Below are 18832 nucleotides of genomic sequence, written 5' to 3'. Positions count from 1 at the left end.
TATGCGAGTGCAGGAGGTAGTATGTATGTATCTATGTATGTACGTACGTACGCCTGTACAAAGTTGGATAGGTAGTGTGGGATGTGGATATGATGGATAGGGATAATGGGTTATGAAAGAGAAGGAGAAAGGAAGAACGAGAAGGACTCGGAAGACGCGCGAGACCCGGTGAGTAGAAAAACAATCTACAACGTTGTATAGACGTTTGTGTAGCTCGAAGATATCAAGATGGTGGTGTGGACTTACCCATAGTTAAATATGTTCAGAAAGCACTTTGTCGAGCTTGGCCGCCTTGTCTGAAAAGATTTTTTTTTCTCCGACGACAGTAGTGTACCAACGAGAATGCCGGCAAGAGAGGTATATCTGTATTGGAGGGGTGAGCCTTCGAAGTGACAAGGAGTGTGTCGAAACTCTCGGGGGGGATTATTAACCAGCAACAGGTTTGGACCCCTCGCTAGCTGAAGGGAATAAAAAAAGGGGGGGACTAAGGCCTGAGAGAATAAAAGAGACAAGAGTGTATGAGGTACAAGAGTGCTTGTATCGGGTGTGATTCAGCGCCTCTGCATTCGTATTGCACAATAGGCAGTGCTGACAGAGCGCCTCTCTAGGTTGGACCCGTATACGGATAGGTGGTAGATGGGTATGGTATGGTAGGTATGGTAGGTGTGGTATGGTATGGTATGTAGGATGTAGGCATGTATGTATGTATTGCATGCAGGAAGAGAAAAAGTGACCACCACAGGCAGCGACACCAACTCCAGCCTACCCACTATCTGTAACAACAAGCAACCAGCTAATAGGTAGCAGCTATTCTTGTAGACACGCGGCAGTACACCCGAGAGGACGCTAGCTGCTTTACTGCTATGCTGTTTATAGATAGTTGAGGCTAGAGGCTAGAGACGCGACCGTGTGTATCTCTTTTCTGAATGCAATGTCAGGTGAGGCGAGGCGAGGTGCTGTTTGCTGGTGTCGCGCGATATGTGTGTGTACAGCGACTTGGTTGGTGCTAGGCGCGGGCAAAATAAAAGGTTGGGGGAATAAATAAAAATACCTAGGATTAATGATAAAAAAATGAAATAAAACAACAGAAGGGTAGCTTGGGGGTTAGATGGGTGTGCATATGCGACCAGATGGTCGGCGGCTCTCATACGTACGTACCTGAACTTGAACGGTGATGTGCTGCAGGAGAGGGTACCAGTCCCCAATATCGACGAGAATAGGAAAGGGAAAGGAAAAAATCTGGGGAGATGCGGTCGATGTGAATTGCTGGTTGTGTGTGGATGGGATGGGAATTGGGCTGAAAGCAACGCGATTGGAAAAAGCGGCCCCCAAAATAGGAAGGGAAGATTACCGCGTCCGAGTCAGCTGAACTGTTAGCTGTCATTGGTCCATTTTAGGGCAACTGGCCTTTTCGGACTAGGAAAATTAGCCCCGTAATCGTGATTATTCTCCACTAATGCATATGTTATGCTTTTACTACCCTTGTCGCTAAATTCGATACAGTTTCCATTAGCCGTGTTTAACCGCACTTCATACCGTGGTTAAGTGCTCACTCATTAAACGTTTACATATCAAATTTGGTTATCGACTCAAGTATTAATACTTTAAATATTACTTAGTCCTATGGGATCTTATGTATCTGTCCTATTTTAAAGATCCAGGCTATCCTTGTGCTATAGCAAGAGATCCAGATCCATTTACTACAAGCACTTATATATATAAGGACCTCTAAAATAATACATTTAGTTTATCTACCTTATTAAATGGTAGCGATGGCATACCTTTTATTTCCATGTCTACCTCCACTTTTCAGCTACGCTTGCCACCTAACCGCCCACACTATATTCACCTAATACTATAAGTATCCATTATACTATGTGTGAATATACATATAAACCGGGTATCTTAGCTGAGGCTTACGTGGCCGCTTTCTCAGACTGTCATATGAGAATTCCAGGCCAGCTATGGTCAAAACAAGTAGCTATCAAACAAATTTGCCATATATCAGTCATAACATACCGCAGAGCTAAAGATTAAATCAGTAAAATTTTATCTAGTCTTTTACATATCTTGTTGATTTGGCTATGGTCGGGCAAGACATGCCGGGGTCTTACAAGTCGATACACTTAACTTATGTACCGAAATGCAAGGTAACTCTGCTTAATGTAAGAAGCACGTGTCAATCCAATATCCTATTTGCTTGGTAAGAACGGTTCCCTAAACACGGACCCAAATCCGTCCACCACTATATAGCTATGTAGGTACCAACCCTGAATTGGAGTAAAGCCCAGGGCGTATTTGGTTTATATAGTAAAATACTCAAGGATTGAATGTCTAAATGGTGCCGATCGTGAGGTAAGTTTCGATTGCTTCTCTCGATAAGTAGATAGGCCCGGCTTAGAGTCCGAACGTATTACTTTACAGTACCTACATACGGAACGCTGACAAGCTACCTAGCCCTACCGTAACTACTACCTACTGTAGAACGGGAAACTATCGACGCTACATATGTCATACTGTGGACGTATGGGGTATCGCCAGAAGGCCCTGGCCAATCCGTTATCGAGAACCCCGATCCAAATCTTACCCAATGCCATGTATATATATTTCATGTCTGAGATTGACGATCTCTGGGCATTTTACGATATTATAGGTAGCCTTGTCTATTTTATTCGCCATGTTTAGGACGTGCATAGGGCAACCCAATCCTATTCTTTTCGTACATAGGGAATACCTTACACACCTTACACCAGGAAGCACAACATACTACGGTCAAGCCAACGGGTAAGCACATCGTGTACATGCACATGTATATGTATGTGGATGTTTCTATTAGTGATGGAGCAAGGATTAAATAGTTCCCGCTCTTAAATCCCTGAAGAACGCACGACCTTGGCGCTTGCCGTCATCCCACAGGTGCCTATCCGACTACATATATTTCTTCGACGAGATACATATAAACGCCTAAGCATATGATGTCCTAAAGGTAAGATACACTATGTGTGGAATACAGTATCCATACGAAGGTAGTATAAGTAAAGTCTCAAATGCTATACCTGTTATATAAAAAGGGGCAGTATTTAATTATCTAACTACCATAACCTTGGTCTTTTACTATAGCTACCTAATGTATATACCCATGATATCTCATGTAGGAATTTCTGGAGATGGCATCGCCTCCGGAAACCCCGGCCACAATGGCCCAAGCTCGGTACCTTGATGGAACTCTACCCTTTAGCTCTTTTTTTTTTTTTCTTGTTCTATCTACGACCAAATCTAGCTCCTCCGATCCATACATACGAGATATTCCCACAAGACGACCCCTACAGTTTTTCAACCCTTCTTGCGTATGTACGAGTAGGTAGTGCAAAACATAAAATGGTCGATGCACGCAAGCCTTAACGGCGGTTGGTGCCGCGGCCACCGCATTGGATAGGTCGGCCCGCTGCAGCCAGCCATGTCTCAAGTCTACATTCCTTAGTACCTCCCATGGTATGCCCATACTATGTATGTACCAACATCTGGGATCATTGTCACAGTCACATCCACATCCTGGGTACGCAAACCATGCAAAGTGCACACACACACGCATCCCATCGTACAGGACAGGACCGTAGCCTGCTTCTATCGGGCATGTCTATTAATATATAATAAGTGCGTCCAGTGGACTGGCCCCCTCAAAAGCCTTGATACTTGAATTTTTGTCCGCCAGGCGTGGCAGTTCGTTGCGATTCGAGACGCAAAATTTGGCCGGTTTACCTAGTCACCATGAGACGCTGGGGGGCTTACCAGATTTTTTCTTTTCCCTCTTCTTTTTCTGATCTATCACATTAAAATGCAGGGTTGGTCCTTTAAATGGTCGGCTGCAGCGCGAACCAAGTCTCTCTACTTTTCGGCTCCGAGCCTCCGCACGATGCCTTTAGATATTTTCTTACGCGGAAAGTTCTTACATTTCTATAGCCGTACATACGGAAGAGTTTTCAAGTGTGTATTAGTCGGTGCGCGCGGTGCCGGGCCTAGATGTTACGCCAATATCTGACTAACTCATCGCCTTGACCGTTTATATATTCCATCAGCTTCTCCGAACAGTCGATTCGTAAGTATATAGATAGTGGATATTCTCCTTAGTAGATTACCTAGGTTACATATACGACAGCGCGTTAGTGTAAATCGTAACTGTAATTCGTATCCCGTCTTCAGTATTGTGCCGCAGTGACCGAGCTCCTTGTTCTTCAGAAGGAGGTTAGCGGATAGTAAACCATCCGTTTTCGTCGAGAATGATACCGGAATAATGCATAATGTTCACCCATTGTGGGAAAGCAACTGTTAGCCACTTGAATGAGTTGGGAATCCTAGCCCCATAATGCGTCAACATTCCTACTGCGGATAGACACGAACCCAGATCGCAGCGGAAATCCTAGCAGGTTCTAAAACTTGCTACGCAGTTCGATGGAAGAGCAACGCGTATGTATGTATAGTTCACCGGCGAGCCTGCTCTAGTTCACCGCCATACTATGTAAAAGAATAAGACTGATTCAAGCGGGTTGCATCCTGGCGGAAATACCCCTGCATCTCCGCTGGCAGTATTAACACTCGAGACATCCGGTACAATGACAGTCATTGTCAACAGATCGCTAGATCAGATCAGGACAAAAGCGGTAGCATCATCGTTGCCGAATTCACGTCTAGGTGGCTAGGCTGCTAGGCTATAAGGAGTTTCCCCTATTCACACACCCAGAGGCCGCTCCAATGGTGATTGGCGTCCTGCCTGCTCGCAAAGTGCCGCTTCTCTAGGACCAGGAGCCAATATTCGTCCTCAGTTGCAACGAGGTGGTGACACAGCAGACGTGGTGTTACTAGATTATTCCCTTACTAGCTAGAAGGGAACATGGCTTCGTAGCATCACTTCTAAAGCCTGCCTATCTGCCTATTAAAAGCAGGTCATTAGTCGCATCTCTCCTCCCCCATACTATGCATGTACAACAAGCTTGGGAACCGACATATAATGTTTGTCCTCGATCACAATGCTACTGCCGATAGGCGCTTTACTTTACGATGCTTATGGCTTGCTTATAGTTGAAAACCCTGAAGATATTGCCGTCACTTCCATATCTACCTCTAGGACAACCATGCAAGACATAGGTATAGCTGAATAGATTTTCTGTATGGGTGCTGACCAAAGCCGCCGTACTCAGAGCCTTGACCCCTCTCATACATGGATACACTGGTAGCTATGTACAAGAGGAGACCTGGGGGGCTACGGTTCATGTCTGCTAATCCCCTGCTCCGCCGTGAGGCAACGATAGGTGATAGGTTCACATAGCACGCGAACTTACCAAAGAGGTACCCAATACCAAACCCCGATGCCTATCTTACTGGCGGGGAATAGGCGCTGTGGCGTTTTTCACTGCTACCACTTCCCGGGGAACTGGCGAAGTTGTCGTGTCATTAGTTACAGCACTGCTCTACTACGTATGTACCGTACCTGTTATTACGGATACAATGATGTGCGTTCATGAACCTCTATATCGTTTAGTATGTAAGGATGGCAACGCCAAGTCACATCGCCCCTGGTTGTCGCTACCCACTTCAGAGGATATTTCGTCACATCACCGCCATTCCGTAAATAGGGAATCCAATAGGAAGACCGGCCGTCGTTTACCGAGTCCTCGTAGGGCTGCTAACATGAACTACATACATATGCAAAGGATTATTACTATATATGCTGGAGGTGGTCTATTCATTGGTAAGAAGCCGTGGAAATGGAAAGGCAGAACAGGGAAGCGATTCGCAACAATATCTCGATCCATCGTCGATTACCTATCAAAAAGAGCACCTCCATAACAAGCTTCACTAACACCCACACCATTTTAATAAATACTATTTTAATAAATACCAAGCTTGTACTTGTAAGGTACAAACACATAATTACCTCCACGACGAAGACGTAGCCAGGTAGCTTATAGCTTCTAGAACAACCCGTGTTACTAATAGAAATGTTATTAATGCTAGGTACCTACCTATAAACCTGACAATATCAATAGTCTTCAACCTACTACTGACTACCTGACCACTTCACCTGAAACCAGCAGAGTCTTCTCGAATCTCATCACACATGGACGCTTCTCGGAGCTGACGATTTAGAGCGGGATGATACCTGCATAGGGGATGGGCCAGGCCAGGCCACCCAACGTCGCGCGGCCTTACCCATGCGCAGAAAAGGAAAAAGCAAAACGAAACAGAAAAAAAAATTCTTCAAAAATTCCGTATTAGGTCTAGAATATCCTTTTTCCTTCTTCCTTTTTTTTTCTTTGTCCCTTTGAAGTCTAAGTACCGAGGTCTCATATGTATGTAAACTATAATCGGTACCATGGTACATAAAGAAGAGCCATGTGGGGACTTACACTAGTTGCTGCCAGGGGGTCCACCACTAAGTTTCTATCCCCCGAAAAAGTCGGGAGATGTCCGGGTCAAAGCTTTGCGGACCAGCCCGAACGGTCCGTGACAGCTGGAGCCGGAGCGATTCAACATAGCGAATCTCATCTCTAAAAAAAAAAGATCGTCACTTACGTAGTTGCACTCGAGCTTCATTCACGATTTGACTTCTAGTCGATTGGGTCAATCAATCAACCAATTAATCAATTGAAACGTATAAACCAAGGATCTGGCTAGCTAGCATACCCTAGAGATTTAATCATGGCCCCGTCACGGGCACCAGCAACACGCCTGGCAGCAACCCTCCTACGCCAAACCACCCGCCTCACAACTCCCATCCTCCCCCGCCACCACCACCACCACCACCACTACCACTCCTACGACCACCCACCGCCCCCCAGCACCTTCAACTCCGCCGAGCGCGCCATCCTCTCCGCCGCCTACGCGCACGTCCCCGAGCACGGCTTCACCCAGCACGCCCTAGCCCTCGGCGCCCGCGACGCCGGGTACCCGGACATCAGCACGAACGTCGTGCCCGACGGCCCGTACGGCCTGATCCGGTACCACCTAGTGACGAAGCGGGAGGCCCTGGCGCCGCGGGCCAAAGCTATTTTCGGCAGCAGCGAGGGGGAGGAGGAGCGAGGGGGGGAGTTGTTGAAGGTGCCCGAGAAGGTGGAGAGATTGACGTGGGAGCGTCTGGTGTCGAATTCGGAAGTTAATCATCGGTGGCAGGAGGTGAGTTTATTTAGTCTTCTCTGCTCAGACCCATGACATCTATATCTACGATACCTATACTAACTAACCCCTCTTCTGCCAGGCCCTAGCCCTAATGGCCCAACCCTCCCACATCCCCTCCTCCCTCCACGAACTCGCCCTCCTCGCCGACGAGATCTACTTCCTCTCCGGCGACACATCAGTCGACCCGTCCTGGTACACGAAGCGCGGCACGCTCTCCGTCATCTACGCCTCATCCGAGCTATTCATGACCAACGACCGATCCCCGGGGTACGGCGAGACGCGCGCCTTTTTACAGCGGCGCCTCGACGAGACGAGCACCGTGGGTGGTGCCCTGGGCAGCGTCGCCCAGTGGGTTGGGTTTACGGCGTCGGCGGGTGTGAATGTGTTGAGGAGCAAGGGTGTTAGAATATAAGATAAGTTGGGATAAGCAAGTTAAATTGAGGAAGTCTGAGTACAGCCTCTGGGAGGGTAGACGTCTGAAGGTGTACCTGATAGAGAAAACTGGTAGGTAATGTATATAATTACTATTGGCAACGGTTATAGGCTGGCAACGTCTACGGAACGAGATCAAGACTACAGCGGTAATCAAGTCGCAGATATATGCGTAATCCACATTGAACAGCTCGGCTCTATTTGTACAATATACTCGAAACGGCAATGAAGCCAACACTAGTTTACGTCCAGACCTTTACTCTTTTTCCTTCCCCCTTGATACCATGCTGGCACGAGGGCCTGAAGTCATCTCAAAAACGCTCTAACACCATGATTCCCTGAGACACAACCACCGAATGCCCTTAGCCGCCGGATGGATGCTGTACTAACCCTACATGAAGTTTCTATAACCGTAATGATAAACCGAGTTATATTAATGGTCGGCGAGAAGCCGTTGTCGTGGATCCGTGAGCCTAATATACTGTCAGTTCTAGTATCAAGTATATGCCATGATGCTAACTCAAAAATGGAAACTTGCCTGATGATTTTGACGTCTTTATCAATCTTTGCACGGCCCTCGATAGCATTAGGGGTGATGAGAATGAATTGCTTGCCGACGGAGCGACGAGCAGTGGTAATCTGCGGCATTGGTTAGCAAGATGATGCCACTCACAGAGACATAGGAACTTACGAGCATGTTTGTGCTAATAGCACGGTTGACGTTGTCCATGAAAACGTCAAACTCGTCGAGGCATCGTAAGGGAGATCCCATTGCGTCCCAGATGGCAAGAAGAAGACATATAGACGAGAACGATTTCTCTCCACCAGATAGGGTCTTCGTATTTCGACCTGTGCTACTCTTCCTCGTCTCGTCCGGCTCGACTTGAACTCGAAGCCTCTTGGCCTTGTGGTCGAGAAAGAGCTCGCCTCTGAAGCCACGCTCGCTAAGAAGGTAGTTGAAGTTGCATCGGGCATGTGCAGAGATGAGACGCTGGAATGTCCTCCACTTTCGTAGTCGATCCATCAGCGCCTTCTTCAGTTCGTCCACAAGCGAAGTGAGGTTCTTGTGGTTTCTCTTAGCCTCTCGGTATTCCTGGATTGCTTGCGAGGCTCGATTCTGAATCTCCTCATCTGATGCGCCGAGCTGATTGCGGATCTTCCTCAGCTGCTCCTTGATGGACTCAAATTTGCGCTCGATGCTTCGGACAGTTTCCCCTTCGGGTATATAAGCACGCTCGGCGGCGACATCACTCGCTTGTCGTATATAGTCGGCAACTACTCCCTCCTGTCTTTTCTTGGACCTTTCCGCCTCGGCTTTGCCCTCCTTCGCCACGTCAAGACTTTCGTAAGCTTGATTCTTCTCGACTAGGGCTACGCGACGAGTCTCCTCGAACCTCTTAACTTTATCTTCAGCCTTGGTGATTCTGGCTTTGTGATCTCGAGTGGCTAATTTAACCTTGTTGAGTTCTTCTTTCATGCCCTCTACCCCCTTATTCATCTCCCGCTTCTGCATGGCTAGCTCACCATACTGATTGCCGTAGTGGTCCTTCTGACTCATAGCTTCTTGGAGGTCATTCCTATATCCTTGTAGTTTGTTGTCGACGCCCTCAAACTTGTCGAGCTCTTCTTCGATGTGAGTAACTCGGGCTTGGGCGTTGCGCAAGTCTTTCTCAAAACCGTTTTCTTGCCTCTTGTGCTGAGAAATAGCCTGAATGCAACGCTGGACGGCTTGTTGGGAGGACCTTCTGGACATCTCCAACTCCCGATACTCCACCCTAAGCTGCTCAAGGGATTCTTTGAAGTAATTGATCTGTGACTCTACATCCTCGGTCTTCATACGAGGCTTTTGATCATTGCTAGGCGTAACCGGGGTGGTAGATATGGCCTGACCCCGGTTCGTAAGTCGCAGGCCGTGGCCCCTTCTCTTGTCGTGAAAGGATAAACACGCTGCGACATTCTCTGGTGGTTGTCCGTCAAACATGACGCGCTCTGCTTCTTCTCGTTGTTCGATCAAGATAGTCTGCTCAATGAGGTGGTTGATGACCAATTGATCCCTCACGCGCGGGTCGTCTATTTTCAATACCCTTAATATCGTATCAAACTTTCTATCAGGCTCCCTTAAGTTACTAATCACAGTTCTTGAACCTATGAAAATGGGACAGTTCCGGATTTTCAGCCTCTCCATATGTGAGAATAATCGGGCCTGGTCGGCTTTGCTTGTAACGACGAATCCGTTGAGACTTGTTCCGAATGTCTTCTCAAGAATCGACGACCACTTGGGCTTGGTTAACTGAACATAGGTGCCGATAGGGCCAATAGGCTTCTGCGAAAATCCGCTGTCACTCTCGATGAGCCGTAGAAGCTGGGGCACTTGAGGTTCGAAACCTGCAAACGGGTCGCTGCGGTTTTGGGATAGAGTGCGTAAACGGGATTCGGCAGCTGAAACTTCCTGCCGCTTCTGTCCAACCAAGTCTTCAGACTCTTGTGCTTTCTTCTGGGCCTCGTCACGTTCGTTGAAGAGGCTAGAGTTGCGTTCGGCATGGGCCTTCTGCGATTCTCTGATATCTTCCACGGCACGTTTTGCGTCGTCCAATTCTTTCTGTTTTTCGGCGAGGGCACCGCCATTTACTTCCTCCAGACGCTGCTCTTCTTCACGGATCTTCCTCTCATACTCCTTGACCTTCTGGGAAGCATTGTTGAGTTGCTGATAGATGTCCCTCTCTTGCGTATGAGTTGTCTCGATTGATTGCCTTGCACGTTCGTAGTTTGCCTTCGCTTCTTCTTCTTTCTCCTTAAATTGACCTTCTTCCTGGCGAAGTAAGTCCAATGCTTCATTAGCTTCTCGGACTTTATCGTCAATATTTTCGAGGATTCCTGTCTTCTCTTCAATCGTCGCTTCCCACTGGCGGATCTCTTCTTGGGATGCCAGTATGGCGTTCTCTTTCTGCTGTAGAATAGCCTCCTGTTCCATGACTTGGGCCCATGCCAACTGGTTCGAGTAAACCTTGGATTGTCTTCGCATCTCCGCACTCTTTGTGAGTGCGTCTCTTAGCTTTACAGCCTTTTCGCTCTTCTCTTTAAGAAACGCGATATTCTCCTGGAAAGCTATAAGTCTTGTCTCATTTGCTTCAAGTGTTTCTTGAAGAAGTTGGTAATCCTGGTCGAGTTGCTCTAGCTGGGTGCCTTGGACGAAGTATTTGTACTTGGCGGCAGGACTAGCAGCATTAAGGAATTGGCGTGCATTATCTTGGGAGAGTACGTTAAGAGGGTTATCGACTTGAAGGCAGTAGTACTCAACGACATCATCTACGTCGCCTTTCTTGGTCGATATAATCCTATTAGTAGAGGATTTTAGTTTGAAACCGCTCGCGCCAGATTTGCTGAAATGTCGCTCTACTATTATAGATTCCCCGTACTGCTCCGGTTTGTACGCATCGGGACCTTGGTTCTTGATCTTGACGATTAGAACGGCATTCTCTTGACCCTCCTTAACGAAACTCCGCAGACTTCCGCCACGATTCGTCGCGCTAGCTTTACCGCCTAAGCATAGAGTTATTGCCGTTAGGATAGCACTCTTGCCGCTTCCGTTCTCTCCCACTATGAAGTTAAGCAGGGGTCCGAGTTCGACGTGCAGTCTTGTGTGGCACATGAAGTTAAAGCAGGTGATGCTTTCGATGATAGCATTGAGGGCTACCTGGTTTTCGCCAAGAATATTAGGGCGGCTCTTTAGACGTTGTGTTGCTCGTTGATCATCTAAATCGGTATTTTCAAGATGTATAAAGCCGGCGTCGCGCATCATCTCGTACTGCGTTGCAGCTGGTGGGCTTGGATGTTCCTCGGGTTCCTGCATCGCTTCGTCCTCATCAGAGCTAGAAGTACTTTCTTGATGAGGCGTCCAAGCTGATTTCCTACTTGGACCGGCATTGGAGGTTCGGATCTTCTTTCGGTGCTGTATACAAGATGTCAGATCGCAGTTCGTCGGGGGTATACTTGCATCATGGGATAGGATTGTCTACTTACGGATTCACTTCTCAGACTAGAACTAGCCTGGGCGATGGTAACCCCATCTTCTTCTTCTTCTCCGTCGAATGCAGCGCGACGAGAGCGCTTCGTAGATGTGGGGGGCATGATTGCTTCGTTTGCTTTATAGGTTGGCTGTGCCGACTGAATTGAGGGGCTCGTCTTAGATTTTACATAGAAGAAGGCCGAATCCTCCGGGGTAAGACAATTGCTATTGTCAGAAAGGGTAGGTCATTGTGGGTAACAGTCAACGGGGAAAATGGTATATGGTCAAACGGAGAGAGTCTCAAACGGAATGGACTAATTACATGACATTATGTAAATGTAATTAATGCAATTTCATAAAGACCCTGACGCGACAATTGAGACGCGGTTGTCAGGCGCGAACCCTGGTAACGTGCCTTCCGTACTTTGTACCTCACAAGGAACCTGCCCCACCTGCCTTTTAGTTTCTTCAAATACACAACATAGCAGGGGTTCAACGAAACCCTTGCTAACGTACTAAACTACCCGATATGTCAGTAATGTTAGGTGCTTGTATTAGCATATACTATGTATCAAGATAGCTTCAAACTAGACAACAAACTCTACCCACATAATCTCTGTGATCTAATGATTATATCATAACTTCATTAATATTAGCCTCGCATTATCGACCAGTATAGAGTTCTTGTTACAAAACTCGCCTATCAACTTGACTCTTCGTCACTTCTGTCCCTGTTGCCCACCTAAACACCATATATTTCGGGAGCATTTAACTATAAAGTCATCATTTCTAAGAGTGACCATATTGAGATAATCTGCTCTGCCGTCCCGCGTTTGGTACCCAATAAATCTCGGTCGATGGATTCTGAAGGCAATATTGGATTCTCCGAGGGAGGGTTCAGCGAATTCCCCAGGGGACTACCAGAAAACTGTGTGGAATATCTATTATTCGTTATTGACAGTAAACTTGAATCACGCGACGTTCTCTCAGAGCTTGAAAATATTCGAAAAGCAGCTATGCAGCTCTACGATAGTATTGCTAAAGAATACATATGGCAACGAGATTCCTTTCAACTACGTATCGAAAGAGATCAGGATCTGGTCTACCTGCATGGGACCACAGACTACGGAGACTCGGTCGAGGATGAATGGCTCATTGTCTACCTACTTCGAGAACTGACTAAATCTTTTCCTAATCTTTGGGTTAGAATCTTCGACGACGATGGCGAATTTCTACTTGTCGAGGCAGCCAACGTCTTACCAAAATGGTTAAGCCCGGAGATAGATAGCAATCGATCATGGATCCACGGTGGAAGCCTTCAACTACTTCCCCTAGCTGCAAGTTCGGGAGTGAAGCGACCGTTATCCTTAACCGAAGCCGTTCGATATATCAAGTCGAATTCTAACTCCCTGGTGCATTCCGCATTAGTCGAAGCCGAAGCTTTCTACAGGTTAGAGAAGTACCCTGGGCAAATCACAGATTCGATACACCGTTCGCTAGTTACTATACCTAGAAAGCTTGCTTATTTATTGCACGAAAAGCCTTCGACGATTGCCCCTGCTATCGAGGCGTTTTACCTTCGAGACCCAGTCACAATGAAGCCTCTCACGTCACCTTCTGCGAAAATACATTTCCCACCCGAGGACCTTGTGACCGTCAGTATCAAATTCACAAAGATACTTTTCGCACAGCTCAAGTCTCAGCGTTTCTCGCCCCCTCCGATATGGAGCGCTGCATTTGAGGCTGCTGAAAAGCGTATTTCTAACGCAAATGATACTCAAAAGAATATAGCGAGCTTAGAGATGGGCATGAAGGTAACAAGCGGCTTCGAGATGCTTGCTACTAATGCAGACACGAAAGATAATCGTCTTGCGCGTGAATTTGCTATGCTACTCGAAGATGTTGAAGAAGACGGGGCCCAGGCACTCCCGACTAACAAAGACATCGAAACTTGGGAAGATGTGCACAGAGAGGATGACGAATCTTGGCTAGACATCAACTTTGAAGACTTCGAAGATGAGTTGCAAGGAAACCGTGGCCCCCGAAGCCGACCGAAGGGCGAATTTGGCGATCCTTCGGCGCAGGCAGATTTAAAAAAGATCGTATCCCGTTTTGAAGCTTTCCTGAACGACGAAAGTGCCGGCGTAGAAGGTGCCGAATTGGAAGATATGGACGAAGATGATGATATGTCGGATGAGGAGGAAGATAGTGACGATGAGGATAAGGAAGTCAGTTTTGAAGAAGAGCGGTTTTCGAAGATGATGAGGGAGATGATGGGATTGCCTGCTGTGGAGCCTACGAATTCGGAGAAAGTGTCCGGGACCTCAACATCCGTTGCTACACACAGTACTACTATCGAAGAAGACGAGGATGATGCAATAAAGCAGTTGGCTGCTCAGATGGAAGCCGAATTAAAAGAGTATGGCGCATTAAAACTTGATCCTCAGGCCGGAAACCTGAAAGCAATAAAAGCAAAAGGTGGAGATGATTCTAAGGGGAAAGGAAAAGCTACTCTAGAACAAAAAGTCGACAACGAAGAAGAGAGTAGTGAGGACGAAGTTGATGTTGACTATAACCTCGCCAAGAATTTGCTAGAAAGCTTCAAGAGCCAAGCTGGAATGGCAGGTCCTGCAGGTAACATTCTTGGTATGATGGGATTACAGCTTCCCCGGGATGAGGATGAAGAGGAGGATTGATTAGTGTAATTTTATCTTTTCCAATCTGATCTGTAGGTTGATGAGGTTAGTGAACCAAGATGAAAAGGGGTCCGGTTTGATACATAGTAAATTTGGTGTTAGGTACAAATGTTATAGGCCAGCGGGTTATAGGTGTATGTAATCCGTATGTAACTTTGTATGTATATTAGTGAGGCCCCACTATATAAAGCTCCTGAGCCACACCGGTTTGGGCCATCAAACCCCACTAAGAATCACAACGCGACGTCACTGGGTCCTTCTAAAATATGTACATAGTAAGGCCCGGACCGTGAATCTGAACTTAAGATCTTCAACGTCGTTTCTGGATCCGGCTTTAAAGTACTACTTGCGCTTGTAATATCAAACCTCCTACGCGTCCGTTACATGGCTTTAGGAGGTTACTCTTGTGATGTCTTATCCTATGCAATCATAAAACCTCTCTCTCCGCATCCCTTGCGTCTGCGATATCGTTTAAAGAATCACATACCCTCGTACTAGACGGAACAACAAAAACGCAAGCGTAAGACAAGGATGTGGCCCAGTAGCAGCGTTTCTAGCCTCCAAAAAACATACGATGAAGCCTATCTAAAGTGCTCGACAGCTGTCTACTATGAGAGCCAGGTATGTACACGCGCTGACCAGGACCCCCTTTGTTTAGCACCGCCAGTCGACGAATATATATGATAAAACTAATTACCTATGTTGCTCTACATCTAGGGGGATGAGAAAGAGGCGATGTCATGTTGGAGGAATGCCCTCGACCAGATACGGCAGAACACAACGAATAAGAAACAGGGCAACTACTCCCCCAAATCCGAGACAGAACGTGCCTTGCTGGAAAGTTTGCGCGAGTTGGAGGTGCAGTGTAAAGAGAGAATAGATCTGCTAGAAGCCCTTCGAATATCCCGAGAGGAGGACCCAACATTCCAATTTACACAATCGAGTATTGGCACCGAAGGAAGCCTGGGCACACGGTCGAACACCAACACGCCGGAAAGAGGATGGATTGGTGACGGAACAATACCCGCCATAACGTATACAGAACTGTCCAAACCACCGCTACCTAAACGACCGTCGTTCCCTTCTAGAAAGTCATCGGAGCAAGCAGTTGCTGGACTCCGTAATGCGATACTAGACCAGGAGCTATCATCTTCGGCAGCTACGCCACCTTCACTCCCCCCTTATGGCGTATCCACCCAGAGGAAGAGATCGTCGAGATCGCCTAGCCCGGAAAAGCACACGATGCGAACGACGCTGCGGACAAGTAGACAAGATAAATCTTCAAAATCATCCCGGCATACACCAGCCAAGATAAGCAAAGGCCCTGGGGCCAGCAAGGCTGCCACATTGGCTTGGAGTAGCCTTGAGAGGGGGACATCTGCTGATTCAACCAGTCCATTGAGGCTTCTAGAAGCACGGCGGTCTTACGAGCAAGGGCGAAAGAGTTCTGCACCAACTCCAAGACATTGGGATAGCCACACGAGAAGGTTGGTAGTCTCCCCCGAGGCTTCTAGTTCTACATCTGTACTATCCCGCCCAAGTCCTGAAGCTTCGATGCAAATTTCGGCCGATTACTCGTCTCCTGCCCCATCCTCTCTCGCTCTCGGTGCTGCATCGAGTGCTTTGGGAGCTCTAACCATTCAAGACCGAGACGAGCCTAGTTCTGTAGGAATCCGAACAGAGCGAAGACCGACGCCAAGGAAAACGGGCAGCTTAAGTTATGATGAACGAAACAATACTACCCCTCGAGTCTTGGAGTCTCTGGAAACCACCCCTAGAACAAGTTCTAAAGGTGGCTCAATAAAGAGAAAACCCTTGACACATGATAAGGTGTTCGAGCCGAATAGCGCTAGAAAGCGAGTCGGCCGGCAAATATCTAATTATGATGGAAAAAGAGAGGAAGCATCGTCTAGCGACGATCAATATCGGGCGAGCCCTTCTCGTAGGAAGCTTAAGGGTAAGCAGAAGGAATCGCTCGCAACGTCGGATACTGAAGACCGGTCCACGACAACTTCAGCTACCGAAGAAGGGGATAAGACCAAAGACGATTGGGAAAGAACGAAAAAGGAAATAATGAAGAATTTACCTCCAGGTGTAGATGAGGCAGCCGCGAAGGCAATATTCAATGAAATTGTTGTGCAAGGAGATGAGGTCCATTGGAGCGACGTTGCCGGATTAGAAATTGCGAAAAATGCATTAAGGGAGGCGGTGGTATACCCGTTCTTACGACCGGACCTATTCATGGGCCTTCGCGAACCAGCTAGGGGCATGCTACTTTTTGGACCTCCAGGGACGGGGAAGACGATGCTGGCCCGTGCCGTCGCGACAGAGTCGAAGTCTACTTTCTTCTCCATATCGGCGAGTAGTCTAACGAGTAAATACCTCGGCGAGTCTGAGAAGCTCGTACGTGCGTTATTTGGATTGGCCAAGATGATGGCACCAAGTATCATATTCGTAGACGAGATAGACTCGCTTCTCTCGCAACGGTCCGGGTCTGGGGAGCACGAGGCTACGAGAAGGATCAAGACCGAATTCCTCATCCAGTGGAGCGATCTACAGCGAGCCGCAGCGGGACGCGAGAACAATAGCGGGACAAATAAGGAGCGAGGCGATCCGAATCGAGTCCTTGTGCTAGCGGCTACCAACCTGCCATGGGCGATCGACGAAGCAGCAAGGCGGAGGTTTGTGAGGCGCCAGTATATACCATTGCCTGAAGCAGAAACCAGGGCTACCCAATTAAAAACATTATTAGGCCAGCAGAAGCATAGTCTTACGGATGCTGATATTGCAGAACTGGTAGACTTAACGGATGGTAATATTAACCAGCAGTTATATGTTATTTGTAATGGCATGCTAATTCATCTATATAGGCTTCTCTGGTTCAGATATCACAGCATTGGCAAAGGACGCAGCAATGGGCCCCCTGCGCGCGCTCGGCGAGGCTCTCCTGCACATGACTATGGACCAGATCCGGCCCATAGAACTAGCCGACTTCAAAGCCAGCCTTCGCAATATCCGCCCGAGCGTCAGTAAAGAGGGTCTTAGGGAGTACGAGGACTGGGCGAGGAGGTTTGGAGAGCGTGGCGGGTGAAGTCAATACTCGTCACGATCAGGGGGGACTGTTTGAGAGGATAGATATAAATAACCGAAATGGTCGGCTGGGCTGTATGTGTGTGTGTGCGTACGTAACATCGGCGTTCTGGGGAGGGCAGCGACGGGTTGGCATACGATACCTAGGGTCCAGGACGAGACTATCCGTTCAGTTCAATATGAATTATGTCGATGATGTGACTGACATATATCTTTTCACATGGCAGTAAACTAGAGCCGTTACTGAATAGTGGTTGTACATATATGTAGGTATGTTACATGCAGGTGACTCCGGTATATACAGGTTTACCGCGTGGAACTGCAGTTATCTTTCGCTGTCACAGTCGCAGTTCGGTCATCGTAGCTGGCCAGCTAGCCCGGGCTTTTATCGCCCTAGATCATAAACCCCTTTCTTTCTTTCTTTCATCCTTCCTTCTTCCGACGGATAAGATATTCATTTATTCGTTCGTTTCAGTCAACATCACTCAGCGTCGTCTCCGCCCCTTTTAGTCTCTCCCTCTCTAGTCTCTCCCTCTCCCTTTCCTCCAATCGTTTCCTCTTCTCCTCCAGCAACGCCTCCCTCTCCTCCGCGGCAATCTTGGCCTGCTCCGCGCGCCTCAGAGCCCGACGCTCGTCTTTCGCCGCGCGCTTGGCGGCCCGTTCGGCGAGGCGCTCTTCGAAGGTGGGGACTGGGGGCCGTTCTTCGATGGGGTCGCCGTAGGGCGCGATGATGTGCTTGACTACGTGGCGGACGTGCTGGGAGACGCGCCAGGAGGGCTCGATGGCGATTACGTCGCCTTGGCGGACGGAGTTGGCTGGGTCGTGGACTAGTTTGAATCGGGGTTCTTTGAAGAACTATATATAAGAGAGTTGGTTAGTCGGCTAAGGGGAAGGTAGAGTAGTATATATATAGGGTTTTTAAAAGTCATCAATACTAACCTTCTGCACTCTCGGCTCCCATCGCAGACCCCCCAGCTTGACTTTCACCGTCTTGTCCATGAGCCCGGCGGACACCACGATGCCGTGCATTTCCTTGCCGGCGCGCCGTACGACATTAGCGGCCGCGGCTGCGACTTCAGACGCCATTGTTTTGGTGTTCCGCTCCAACTCCGCTGGCGATATCTTCGGGTTCCCTTGGCCCAATTGGTATTGTGTCTAGCGCAAAAGTCGTGTCGTCGTCGAGTACTTAATAGCAGCTCTATTTCGTTCCACAATCCCACCAACGGCCCCAAAATCTTTTTGGCGGTACGTATTTTGGATACGATAACGATAACGGGCTGCCCAGGTCCACCCACTGCGGGCCGGACTTGTAAGGGAAAAGATTCCACCGGAGTTATCGATAGGAGATCAGCGGTAGGGTGGGATCCACTCGTAGTTTAAAGTAACGGCCTACAATGAATAGAAGCATTGAAGCTTCCATTTGTACCTTATGTTA

General features: G+C 48.0%; 5 protein-coding genes across 5 annotated transcripts; 3 read left to right on the top strand and 2 right to left on the bottom strand.

Moving 5' to 3' along the window:
• The first annotated feature begins 6510 nt into the window (after positions 1-6510).
• F5Y00DRAFT_80370 (ubiquinone biosynthesis protein COQ9) lies at positions 6511-7748 on the top strand. The gene is made up of 2 exons (XM_048014168.1): positions 6511-7170; positions 7253-7748. The coding sequence occupies exons 1-2, from the start codon at positions 6697-6699 to the stop codon at positions 7583-7585; spliced, it is 807 nt and encodes a 268-aa protein (XP_047864634.1). The 5' UTR covers positions 6511-6696; the 3' UTR covers positions 7586-7748.
• F5Y00DRAFT_80362 (P-loop containing nucleoside triphosphate hydrolase protein) lies at positions 7623-11992 on the bottom strand. The gene is made up of 4 exons (XM_048014167.1): positions 11626-11992; positions 8297-11554; positions 8144-8244; positions 7623-8078 (listed from the first exon to the last, which is right to left on the bottom strand). Exons 1-4 carry the CDS (start codon positions 11731-11733, stop codon positions 8039-8041), a joined length of 3507 nt encoding a protein of 1168 aa, XP_047864633.1. The 5' UTR covers positions 11734-11992; the 3' UTR covers positions 7623-8038.
• A 149-nt stretch (positions 11993-12141) lies between these two features.
• F5Y00DRAFT_237415 (SGT1-domain-containing protein) lies at positions 12142-14531 on the top strand. The gene has a single exon (XM_048007808.1). The coding sequence runs from the start codon at positions 12469-12471 to the stop codon at positions 14305-14307; it is 1839 nt and encodes a 612-aa protein (XP_047864632.1). The 5' UTR covers positions 12142-12468; the 3' UTR covers positions 14308-14531.
• Positions 14532-14537: 6 nt separating this feature from the next.
• Positions 14538-17603, top strand: F5Y00DRAFT_237413 (AAA-domain-containing protein). The gene is made up of 3 exons (XM_048007807.1): positions 14538-14928; positions 15025-17119; positions 17178-17603. The coding sequence occupies exons 1-3, from the start codon at positions 14839-14841 to the stop codon at positions 17396-17398; spliced, it is 2406 nt and encodes an 801-aa protein (XP_047864631.1). The 5' UTR covers positions 14538-14838; the 3' UTR covers positions 17399-17603.
• F5Y00DRAFT_237412 (nucleic acid-binding protein) lies at positions 17604-18810 on the bottom strand. Its single transcript, XM_048007806.1, has 2 exons — positions 18337-18810; positions 17604-18252 (listed from the first exon to the last, which is right to left on the bottom strand). The coding sequence occupies exons 1-2, from the start codon at positions 18481-18483 to the stop codon at positions 17869-17871; spliced, it is 531 nt and encodes a 176-aa protein (XP_047864630.1). The 5' UTR covers positions 18484-18810; the 3' UTR covers positions 17604-17868.
• Positions 18811-18832: the final 22 nt, after the last annotated feature.

The sequence above is a fragment of the Daldinia vernicosa genome (assembly GCF_022497035.1).
Source record: "Daldinia vernicosa strain CBS 139.73 unplaced genomic scaffold F5Y00scaffold_24, whole genome shotgun sequence".
In the NCBI taxonomy this organism is placed as follows: Eukaryota; Fungi; Ascomycota; class Sordariomycetes; order Xylariales; family Hypoxylaceae; genus Daldinia; species Daldinia vernicosa.
Note: the sequence above shows the minus strand (reverse complement) of the source record. Positions and strands in the feature narration are given on the sequence as shown.